This window comes from Notothenia coriiceps, unplaced genomic scaffold (genome assembly GCF_000735185.1).
Source record: "Notothenia coriiceps isolate Sejong01 unplaced genomic scaffold, NC01 NC01_scaffold00037246, whole genome shotgun sequence".
NCBI lineage: Eukaryota > Metazoa > Chordata > Actinopteri > Perciformes > Nototheniidae > Notothenia > Notothenia coriiceps.
Genome location: NW_011369947.1, coordinates 26,069,580 through 26,081,846, shown reverse-complemented (window position 1 = coordinate 26,081,846; position 12,267 = coordinate 26,069,580). Strand labels below are relative to the sequence as shown.

General features: G+C 44.2%; 1 protein-coding gene and 1 long non-coding RNA gene across 2 annotated transcripts in view; one reads left to right on the top strand and one right to left on the bottom strand.

Moving 5' to 3' along the window:
- The first annotated feature begins 6 nt into the window (after positions 1-6).
- LOC104966196 (uncharacterized) lies at positions 7-1,023 on the top strand. Its single transcript, XR_800638.1, has 5 exons — positions 7-105; positions 303-391; positions 567-643; positions 744-836; positions 920-1,023. It is a non-coding gene; the product is annotated as an uncharacterized lncRNA (long non-coding RNA).
- Positions 1,024-1,984: 961 nt separating this feature from the next.
- The window catches only part of trrap (transformation/transcription domain-associated protein), a 44,742-nt gene continuing 34,459 nt past the window's right edge, over positions 1,985-12,267 (bottom strand). The window contains exons 10-17 of the mRNA XM_010795742.1: positions 8,030-8,181; positions 5,139-5,338; positions 4,269-4,486; positions 3,452-3,649; positions 3,018-3,278; positions 2,672-2,833; positions 2,101-2,234; positions 1,985-2,015 (exon numbers count right to left, since the gene is read on the bottom strand). Of these exons, the coding sequence (XP_010794044.1) occupies positions 1,985-2,015; positions 2,101-2,234; positions 2,672-2,833; positions 3,018-3,278; positions 3,452-3,649; positions 4,269-4,486; positions 5,139-5,338; positions 8,030-8,181 (1,356 nt within the window). The remainder of the gene's footprint in view (positions 2,016-2,100; positions 2,235-2,671; positions 2,834-3,017; positions 3,279-3,451; positions 3,650-4,268; positions 4,487-5,138; positions 5,339-8,029; positions 8,182-12,267) is intronic.

The following is a 12,267-nucleotide window of genomic DNA, read 5'->3' as shown; positions in this document are numbered from 1 at the left end:
GCGGAGTGGTCCATCGCGTCCAAAAATGAGGTGCTGAGCTCCGACATTCCTGCCGCGCTTTTTTTGGCGCCCTAATTATTGGCTGGTGCTGCACCACGTTGCACGGTTTTAAGGGGGGGCCGGAGCCTCCAGCTGTCCCTCCCAAATCACCTCCCTTTTCCCCCCTTCGGTCCTTTCTTGTGTCTTCTTGCCTCCCTCTAATTGACCTTTGGTCCCTTCCCCTTTGTTTCCTACATTTGTTTCCTGTAACACTTACGTGGGCGGGGCCTCAAGCCCTGTCATAACCAATCAATGTATTTCAGTCGAAACGTCCTGCCTCAAAAACGCCAAAGCTGGCCTCTCTCTATGATTGGCGTCTTCAATCCTGAGAAGCAGGCATCATGAACATAGCGTGATACAGCACACACACACACACACACACACACACACACACACACACACAACACACACACACACACACACACACACACACACAACACACACACACACACACACACAGACCCCTAGTACCTCACTGACATAAGTGGGAGTGGTGTGTTCTGTCTCATGGGTGGTGGTGTTTTCAGAACTGCCACCTGGTGATGCATCACTCCATGAAGCCTCACCTGCCATCACGGGCCACGGCTGCTGGACTCAGTGCAGGGTAATGACACACACACACACACACACACACACACAAACACACACACACACACCTCTGTACGCTGGATCATGGTGGGGATAAACTCCTGTTGCCTCCTCAGATCACCCTCACTTCTTCCCTCCGCTGGAAACTCAGGTCCGGTCAGGCGTCTTCAACTCGCCTCACTCTTCATCATGGAGAAGATGAGTGCTGCGTAAGACCACACAACACACACACACACCACACACACACACTCCTATTATAAGAGAATAATAATTAATAACCTGTCCCCCTCAGTCACCTCCTCCGCTGTTTGATAACCCAAAGCTGGACCGGGGAGCTGCGATCGAGGCTCAGAGAGAGATTCCCCGGAGTTCGCCAGGCTCGCCCTCACCCCCCACTGAAGGTAGGTACACACACACACACCACACACACACACACACACACACACACACACACACACACACACACAACACACCACACACACACACACACACACAAACACACACACACACACACACACACACACACACACACACACACACACAACACACACAGGTGTTTCTCAATGTCGAGGAGGCTCTCGTTGTAGCACATGCTCCCTCCGAGTGATTTCCTTAAGAAGCGCAGGCCAAGAATACGGGGGGGGTGCAGTAATCAGCAGCGAACCGCTTCGAGACGTGTATTTCGGTTTATTCACGGCATTCTTTTTGTTATTCTACAGTATTGTTGTTTTATAGTTATTTGTTAATGTAACCCAATTTGTGTTCTTTGAAATTGAAAAGGATATCGTGTGTGTTACTTTCGTTGCAGTTGTATATGTCTTAAGTGTAATTTGGCTTGGCTTTCTATTTTGTATGGACATGCTTTTACTTTGAAGGAGAGTTAGCGCAGTTGACAGGAAGTTGTTGTTGTTGCTATGGAAACAACGTGACGGAGATCAATGGAGAAAAAGTAATATCTACATATAAAGACGGAGAAAGTAAACAATAGCGTTTATGGTTAAGTGTTAGCACCCCCCGAAGAGGCACAAGCACTTACGTTGACATTGGAGATTTCAATTAATAAAAAAAAGAATAAAAAAAGAATATCCGAATAACGAAATTGAAACCCGAATAGTACTCCAACGAACGAATATTCGGGTGCAGCCCTACTTAAGACCCAGAAGTCCGTGACTAAAATCCTTCATCCGGTTTAATATTGTTAAAAAAATACCAATTGTATAGCATTTAAGTTCAAGAAAGGATGGCTTGCGGTCTTTTCTTCAATTCCTGTATTTTTTCATATCGCAATATATATCGTAGGGGAAGAAATTATCGCAATGTCAGTTTTTTCGAATATCGTGCAGCCCTATTCTTCGTATTAGTTTTCCAGGTTGAGGATTTTAGTTTGCCTTAATTATGGACAGTTTTCAACATTTAAGGATTTTTATTCGTCCAGAATAGTTTGCAACTAACACACAAGAGGACCATGAATACAAAGGACGAATATCGAGGTTGAGCAGGAAGTACTCACTGAGAGCAGCGATGCGCAGGGGAACCAGGGAGGGGAGGCTCTTATAACAGGGAAGCTTCATCAGAGCAGCATCCTCTGCCTCACACAGGTTCAACAGCTGGAAGGAGACAAGAGAAACATTAAGGTCAGAGGTCAAACATCAGGGCGCTGAAACTAGTGATTTCAGATTGTAGCTTAATTGAGTCCAATGTTTGCAAAATGGTTATATCAAATATCTTAAATCTAGGCCTAGGATGCCTTTGCATTGTTCTAAATAAGGCAAATAGCTTTGTTTAAATAACCATAAAAAACGGAACTTTTAAGCAAATGTGTGAGAAAGAAAATAGGAAAAGTAGATTATATTAACATCCAATCCACTTTATTTATATAGCACATTTAAAACGACAGAGTTGACCAAAGTGCTGTACATCAATAAATGTATAAAAAGTAGCATAAATACATTTAGACAAAAAAACAAATGTAAAAGCACGAGACAATAAAACCATATTTTGATATGAACTCTCATACATGATGTAAAAACATTTAAAAACACACCTCTTGGTAGAAAACCTTGTGCTCCATGACATTGAGGTCCATGGTGAAGAGGCGGGGCTGCAGGGTGGTGCAGAAGGTGTTGCCCTCCATCAGGCCGATCTGAGCGTTGGCAGGCTGGTGGCGGAGCAGGTGCTTCTTCGGGGGAACCATGTCCTGCAACACCTGAAGAATAAAGGACATCCCAAGAAAACAATTAGAGAGAGATTCCAGAATGTATGAGTCTACAGTGATCCAACACATTCCCTAACTGGAGCCCATTTTGTGTTGACGATGATATCACACCTGTTTTTAGATCTAGCACAGCATTTACATGTAGTTTTAGAAACACTGTAGTCCTTGGTTTCACCTCTTTGTGTGGTTCCATGATGACGGTCACACTTTTGCCGGTGACCTGAGCCAGCACCTGCAGGGAGTGCATGGCCTGCTTCCTGACGGTGGAGTTGGGGGAGGTGACCTCTCGCACCAGGTCGTGAGTCACCATATGGAAGGACTTGTCCTGGGCGGCCAGCAGCTCCTCAGTCTTTTCCTCATCCTTCAGTGGAGTCGCACAGCGCACCAGCAGCTGCTCCAGGGTCGTCTTAGCCATGGCTACTGCTCCGTTTGACACCTTGGGGTGAAGATCAATAGATTGGTAAGTTAAATGCCATAAAGTGAGAGTAGGTTGTAGCTACAAAAGAGGAAAGATGTTGAATTCCACCTGTAGCATGTCTTTGGTAAACATCATTCGAGTAGTCAACAACAAAGGCTAAATATTGGACACTTCAGTCATGAATAACTAACCTCTCCCGTGAGGTCCATCATGACGAAGAGCAGAGCCTTGAGGAAGGTGAGCTGGTTCTGCAGGACCCAGATCAGAGGCAGTCTCTCCATCAGGAACTTGATGGACACCACGCCGCCCAGCTTGGCGTACCAGGCCTGCTCATAGCAGCAGGCGCACAGGCGCTCCACAATGTAGGAGAACAAGGGCAGCTGGCACGCCTGAAGAAGAGGAGGAGAGGAGGACAGGGTGATGAACTGATTCTCATTTTAGGACTTTTAAATATGAATACATAGATCGAAATGTACAAGAATAGTTAAAATCGAAATCTTAATTCTGTCAATAGAGTATCGGAAGTTTACCTCAAACTTCAATATGTGAACAAAAGTAATCAATTTGTTACAAAAAATAATAATAATAATGTCAGGTGTTATATTAATGGCTATTTGGTTTACCATAGTTGCAAAACAGTTGATTCAAAGAGTTAAAGGCTTTTTGTCAATGGCTACACAGTAGTTGTTGGCAAGGAAAATCTAAAGTCTCTTCCAGCTATGCAACGTCCAGTATAGTAAATACATGAAAACAAATTAAAATAAAAAACAGCAACAATATGGAGCAAGAGTAAAGTAAAAGAAAATGCAGAAATAAGTCAAATATATACATGGAAAATGGTTCAAGATTAGATAAAAACTGCATTTAAAATGAAATACTGTACAAAAAATGCTGTGTAATGATATATATATAAATAGCTTAGTTAATAGCATGTTTAAGCATAAGTGTTGATGTCTTTATTACATTGACTGACAGACTGAACCCTCCCCCCTCCTCCCAGTGACGTACCCTCTCCTTGGAGCCGAGGATGATGCTGGCCACGTCGAAGATGACTGCTAGGGCCACCTCTCCGATCTTACACAGCTCCTTCTCCTCGTAGGCCATGCAGATGGCGATGGCGTCGATCAGAACCAGCGGGTCCATGCCCTTGGAGCCGTTCTCCTCGCTGTGGAACATGGCGGTGCTCGGCTGGCTGCCCAGCTGGTAGCTCGGCAGCAGGAACGGACCTGGGGTCACGGGGGGAGGACAAGTGGAAATGAATTATGATTGTACTGAAATATATGGATGTAAATTGGTCCGCACAATATTTGGTAAAGGCAATAAATGTGAAAATGTCTAAAAGTATTGTGATTAAGTCCCGGTCTTACAAATGGTATTCTGTAAACTTAATTTTAAATCCTTGTTTAGTACATCAAGATAATGTTTATAGCTTTTAATTAGAATGTCAATAATGCTTTGAAAATGATGATTACCTCTAATAAAGCGACTCGTATCGCAATTGCAATACTGGTCAAAATTAATTAAAAGTATTTAATAAAATATTATTTTCTGCTAATACAAGTTGAAAAAGATTTGTATCTTTCACGGTCAACAATTTTAGCTCTGTTTTATTTTCTATTTTGAGATTTATTTTCTATTTCGAGATGTTTATACTTTATGTTTGTTTATTTTTTACTCCTTTTATTTTCCATATGATGTGCAATGCCTTGTTTCAAAAAGCCCAATGTCCCAAATTGGGATCAATGAAGTATATGTTATCTTAACCAGAGGACAACATTAGTAAGTGACTGATGTTCCCGTGCAGCTGGGACTGAACACCTAATGCTAAAGCAGAGAGCTAATATTAGCTGTAGAGCAGAAAGAGCAGCGGCCCCTCACCACACTGCTGGGCCACGGCCACCATGGTGTAATGGCGGATCAGGCTGGCGACGAACGGCAGCGCGCTGGGCCTCAGGTCCTTTATCACGGCCGACATGAACGCCCCCGTCAGAGCCTGCTCAAAAGTCCTGCGGGCCGGCGTGTCCTGAGCTTTGTAGCGGTGAGAGATGATGACATTGGGGATCCACTTATCAGCGAAGCTAAACGGGGGACAAAAGACACAATGAATAAGAGGATTACATATCAAGAAGGGAACTATACCATGTGGAAATGTGACTTTCTTTAACTTAAAAAGGTAAAATGGTTCATATTTGAAAATGTATATCCTTTGGCTTTCTCTGCAGACGTGGTGTAAAGTACATATACTCTAGTACGGTAATTAAGTACAACATGTAGATACTTTGCTTGAGTATTTCTACATTATGCTACTTCTTTAATTCACTGCATATTGTAGGTAAAATGTTATACCCTTTACTCCACTTCATTTATTTTACATTTACTTCTTCCACCTCTGGTCTGCAGCCCCTAAACCTCTAACTCCAGTGTTTCCCATACATTGATTTATTTTTGGCGGGCCGCCACAATTAAATACCGGCCGCCACAAATGGTTCACATACATTTTTATTTTGTGGTCTAATGGATAGTGAGGTGGGCTGATGATCGGAAGGTTGCGAGTTCAAATCCCGCCTTGAACACCACTGCTAGTGTGCCCTTGAGCAAGGCACTTAGTCCTCAGTTACTCCAGGGAGAATGTCCCTGTAATTGGTCATTGTAAGTGGCTTTGGAATAAGGCGTCTGCTAAATTGTAAATGATATTACTGGGAGAATAACCCCCACAGATCCTCAACTCCGGTGTGTCTCACTCATTAACAACGCAGAGCAACAAGAACGCCACAGTAGCCATGAACTCTATGGGGCCTCTTCTCTTGCCGGGGGGGGTGCGGTGCCCCCACAAATAAAATCATATTCTGTGGGAAACACTTAACTCTAACTTTGTCCGTATAGTTCCTTTCCTTAGCTCCTTCCTTCTTTGTCCCCCTGTTGGTATTTGTGTTATTTACTGCAGCTGAAGGCAACGGGGCCTTGGTGCGATTGAGCTGCTGTTTTCTCCATGCTTGAGCTTGTGTTTTATAATGCCACACGCCAGGGGCAGACCTGATGGATCGCTTCATTTCATTATTGCCATTTAAAAGACCTGCTCTTTGAAGGAGGAGGGAGAAGAAGTGGAAGGGAGGGTGAGGTGAGGTGAGAGGAGAGGGAAGGGTGAGGTGAGAGGAGAGGGAAGGGTGAGGTGAGAGGAGAGGAGAGGGAAGGGTGAGGTGAGAGGAGAGGGAAGGGTGAGGTGAGAGGAGAGGGAAGGGTGAGGTGAGAGGAGAGGGAAGGGTGAGGTGAGAGGAGAGGAGAGGGAAGGGTGAGGTGAGAGGAGAGGGAAGGGTGAGGTGAGAGGAGAGGGAAGGGTGAGGTGAGAGGAGAGGGAAGGGTGAGGTGAGAGGAGAGGAGAGGGAAGGGTGAGGTGAGAGGAGGAAAGGGTGAGGTGAGAGGGAAGGGTGAGGTGAGAGGGAAGGGTGAGGTGAGAGGAGAGGGAAGAGGCTGGTGGGTCACAGAAAGTAGAGCCGCCCTCTACTTTGACAGGATGTCAGATAGATAGTATTTAATGATTTGTGTTATTTTCCTTTTAAAACTGAAATTCTAAATACTGAGCGACCACAAACTGAAGCAGAGATTGGTAAAGAAGATTAAGGGAGGCAGAGAGAGAGAGAAAAGGGAGACAAAATCTTTCAAAAGACAGAAACAGGACGCTGCAAATGGAAAGATGGTAGCAGAGGAAGGGCCAGGCCTCCTGATCATAACTGACACACTTCATTATCCCCGCAGGAATGTGCACACGGACCCATTCATGTTCATGTGTGTGTGTCAGAGCGTAATGACAGGAGAGTGTAAGGGCCATGGTGAAGCATCAACAGACAGCGACAGTCAATTAACCCCCTGCCCGGGGATCAATGATGGTAATGTGACAAACCACCCATCCCCTTGGTCTCTTCATGTATGTGCCTGCGCCTCGCAGTGAAGCCTGCCAGAGGGGTAATTAGCAACTCTGAGAAGGAATTGATGAGGAAGTGTGCGGTGGGGAAAGAGGTGAGGGGCACGTCAGCAGGTGGAGGGGTGGGGGTGTGACGATATACTGGGGTGGGGGAGTGAGCAGTTGGCGGGGATATATGTCAAGGTCAAGATGAATCAAGTCAAGGTTAAAGAGGGGATCAGATACATACCATCTTCTTCTGCGAATTGTGAAATGCAATTTCCACTGAATGTATGTTGATAAATGCACTGCAAAGGACGTGCCTTCAAATATATTTGACCCATCTCAAATCTAGCTTGAATAATTAATTAAAACTACACAACAACAAACTGGCACACATTTATAATCAAAATAAATGGATTTTGCATCCAAGCAGTGCTTCTGTTTACACGGTACTGTTTAAATCAACGTTATATAGCAAGTAGCTGAGTCTCTAGGGACTTGGCTTTGTAACCGGAGCCAAGACGCCGGTTCAAGTCCCAACCAGATATAAAGAATATGGAGTGTGGACTGGTGGTTGTAGAGGTGCCCTTGAGCAAGGCATGTTTGCACCTATAACTGTATTGCAAATGCATGTGTCCATTTGAACTGTTCGTGTATTCAGCACCAGGAAAGCTTCCGTCTATTGCGTCATCACCTTTAAGTTACCAATGATATCATTGCTTTACATGTGCTGACAAATACTATATGGCTCAGGAGGCTGCCCATACAAATGTAGATATTCCCCACATATCGTTTGGTTATTGCAAATACCACAATAACCCAACAATCCAGACACATGCCACAGTCAGAGGACAGATGTTTGACTGACTTGGGATGAGAGAGGAGCTGGTAGAGGGCGTGCTTGTTGTCGTCCAGACTGGTCATGGCCACCAGGAAACACTTGATGACCTCCCAGGCCTGGCGTCTGTAGTACGGCTCCGTGTTGGCGCTCTTCAGACAGTCCAGAGCCGTCTCTATCGCCTTGAAAGAAACACACAAGACAAACCATTTTATTATTCTGAAGCGACAAGTTCCCATGTAGCAAAATGTCAAAAAATCCATATGATTCATAGGGGAATTAAATTGCGATTCACGACTATATATCTGATTAATTTTGCAGGAAGTAACACAGGGCGCCATCTGGCCAAGCAAAGGTCATTATGATTTCCACATTATGGCTTGACAAGCCCACACAGGCACTTAGAAAGGGAGAAAATGAGCTAATTAATGCCACTCAGAGCGGAGGGGAGAAGATGATGAGTATCGGAGAGGAGAGGGAGGGTGAGGGGAGAGATAAGGACTAGGCTTGGGCGGTATCATTTTTTTCATACCGTCATACCTTGCTGACATCATACCGTGGTATACGGTATATGACGGTATGACTTGGGTCGACTTGAGTGCGGTGGCGTTCGAACGGCGGCAAATAGATGTTTCGAACGGTATATTATATGTTCGGTGTAAAATGCAGCCCGAGCCGGTAAACGCTCGCAAAGTGCCGCGACGTGCGCGCAAGTGCAAAACAAGGGCTGCATACATGACACATTGTGCAAATGGCACATTTTGAGATCGGATACAGGACGCGTTTGTAGATGTCCGACGTTGTTTCCATTGTGAGCTAAGTTAACAATATATCATCATACATAAAGAATTAAAAAAAAAGATATTGGATATGCCATATCGTATATGGTAGGCTAATGCACAGTGTACATAATATAGGTCTTAAATCATCCCTGTTGTAATAAATTTGTTTCATTTTATTTTTTCCCCCGTTGTAATAAATTCGTCAAATTTTTCGATCAATAAAAAACAGTTGCAACTTCTATATGTTTCAGATAACTTTATTTACACACATGCACACACATGTTCAAATGTTCTCAACGGAGAATGAAAATTACTTGCCTATTAATAAGGGCAAAATAGTACAAATGGCACTTTTGGCTGAACAAGCAAGATATAAAAATAGGGCCCGCCTAATTATACAAATAAAAAAGGGTGAATAACTTAAACTTAGGCCCTAATTAAAAATGAAATCCTCTTAGGCTACAAACCGCCCTATTTATAGGCTAATATGAAAACAATAAATCAATGGCATAAATGTTCTCAACGGAGAATGAAAATAAGGGGAATAAACTAGGCTACAACTGGAAATAATTTAGGCTATAAGGACAGCTTAACTGGCCCGTCGGCCGCCGCCTGATAAAAAGGCTAAAATAAACCTTCAACAAAAAAAAATGTAAGCCTGACAAGCAGGCATATGGTTTGTAGCCGAATATGAAAAGGGCAAATCAAATCTTCCATTTGGCGCATTCTATCTCGCGACCTCAATCTAGGTTCTTTGCTAAAAGACAAGCATTATTAACTTTGTCTGGCTTTATTTGTGTGCGCTGTGGGTGTCACCGTTGTTCCCTGGCGATGCTGAAAATACGCTCAGACGCTGCACTTGACGGCACATATGCAGAGGTATTTGCAGGCCACCATCGGACAGCATACGGTAACGTGTCTCATTTAACTTTCCACCACTGAAGCGGGTTTTCCGCCCATATTCGATTGGCGTCCTCCTGTGGTGTAGACAACCAGCTCTGCGTGTGGCTCGCGTCTACCTGAGAGTGAGGAACGACGGACTCGCTGCAACCTGCGCTCTGCTTGGCGCGGCAAGCAGTAGAACCAATCGTCGCTTTCTGTCTTCCGTGTCCGTCTAATCTATATGCAACTCATCTGTTGGCGGGCGCACGTGCTCTGTCGTCCTCACTCTGATTTGAAACTTATACCGACGGTATTTCGAAAATACCCTGAATAAATACCTAATACCGTCGTCTGCCTTATACGCACAGTATCAAGAATTTAGGTTGTAAATCTCCGCAGCTTTTATGTTCGTCATACTAAGATTGCTGTAATACTTCAGCGGTAGGCGTTTGACTCTACTTAAGGTGTCAGTTTCAAAGCCAGTTGCACAGAGTCTTTGGTCGATATTTGCCGACTTTGACACATGCCGACATTCAGCTGAGAGCGATTAAGCTACAACATATTTCCGATGGAGGTTCAGAATGTACTGCTTTAGGAGTTGCGTGAATACCGAGGATGGATAGCTGGTCACATACGCATCAAGAGACTCCAGCGCATTTCGTAATGTGCCACTGGTTATGACGTCTCCTCGTGACCGCTTTCAGGACTTCAACGCCCTCTCTCCATGTCAGGTCGATTTGATGCACGATGCTCAATCATCTGCAGCACCTGTCGAGATGCTCGAAGCCTGCTAGCCATGATGCGTGATGATCATTTGTTGTCTTCGAGTGCGCAGCGAGTGAGTGAGTGTGTGCACATGGATACTAGTATTAGAGAATGTGTGTCTAGAATAAGAGTGTGATAGATAAGCCTAATAATATAGGCTAGGATGATGAGGAGCAAACACGACAGATGGATGCCAGAAAGAAGGAGCAGCCAGCTTAGTGAGAGCGGAATATTATATAATGCGGTCATGGGTGGCCTCTATCATGATCCTAGATGATGATTATGACTGGGGATGAGGAGGAGAAACAGAGTATGAAATTGTTAAGTTACCTACACACACACACCACACACACAGCACACACTACACAGCACACACACTACACACACACACACACCATCACGAGCACACACACACACAAACACCACACACACACACACACACACACACACACACACACAACACTACACACACCCACACACACACACACACCACACACACACGGAGCTATATTATTTTATTTCTTTCTCTTATATTGAGCACAATAATTCTCTCTTATTTACGTTTAATCCTTTTCTAGCTGAGAATAGTGGTTAATATATATATTACTCTGTATTTTTAGTGATTATTAATACTGATTGATGGAGGTTGGTCTCTCTCTCTCTTATCGTTAGTATTCTTTCTCTCTTTTATTCGTGTTATATTCTTGGCCTGTGATCTCTCCCTCCTCATTTCACCACCGTAATGCAGCCGTCTGAGAGACTTGCTGAGCCGTCAGCATCTTGCCTGTGGGGCTGCCATGCCGAACTTTCCCGGCGTCCCGCCCCTCGGGGAAGACACCTGCGGGGTTAGCCACGGGAGAGATGCTCTCGGTCCGGGTTGACGAAGGGGTACGGCCACGACGCGCGTGGGCAGCACACGGAGGAGAAGGGAGAGGAGTTAAAAGCCTCAGGTGATTGATAGGAACACATGAATAAGGGGTAAGCCATCGATTTTAAAAACAGGGAGGCGGAATGTGCTGGGAGCGCTAGGCGTGGGCTGGCAATCGTGCGGTATTTTTGGGGGGCAGGCCATTTTGCTCTTTCGGTGTCATACCATTTTTTCATGGCGCTAAAGGCAACATGCCAGCACAAAGGCCATTGCGGGAAACATTCGACTTGGAGTTTCTTACAAATAACATAACTTCACTTTTGATAAGAAAAAACACTGACGATATGACATTGAAAAATAAATCTCTTTTTTAATATCAATAATGTCAAACATTATCTATCAGTATTAGGCCTGATGTCCTCCTTTAGTATTACCGTATAATAGAAATACTTCTACTTTGTAATAATTAGTGTTTGGTATGTTTCGCCATTCTACTACTTCTCCCATTCACAAATAAAGATCCAAAATAAAATCTAAATAATCTATATATTAGCGTAAAAGATATATTCCATGTTCAGAGAGCAGAAGAAACAGCCTTCAAGGGTCAAACTCTGCAGCATACATTCATCAGCAGTGCACAGTGACAGTGTGTGTGTGTGATGTGGTTGTTGTGTGTTGTGTGTTGTGTGTGGTGTGTTGTTGTGTGGTGTGTGTGTGTTGTGTGGTGTGTTGTGTTATCAAACTCCTCCCAGCGTCAGTTCAGAAGAGAAACTGAAAAAAGTGTACAACCCACAGACTTCAGACGAATTTACGAATCGCTGCTTTAATTCTGTCTTTAAGGACGTTGTTGTGAGTGCTGGACAGAGCAGCTACAGGTGAGTTAGCCTAGATTTGATCCATTCAGAAATAAAGGTTTGCGCTTTGCCGTCTGGTTCTGCAGACTTGTCAGAAGCAGTTAATTAAGTTTTTTA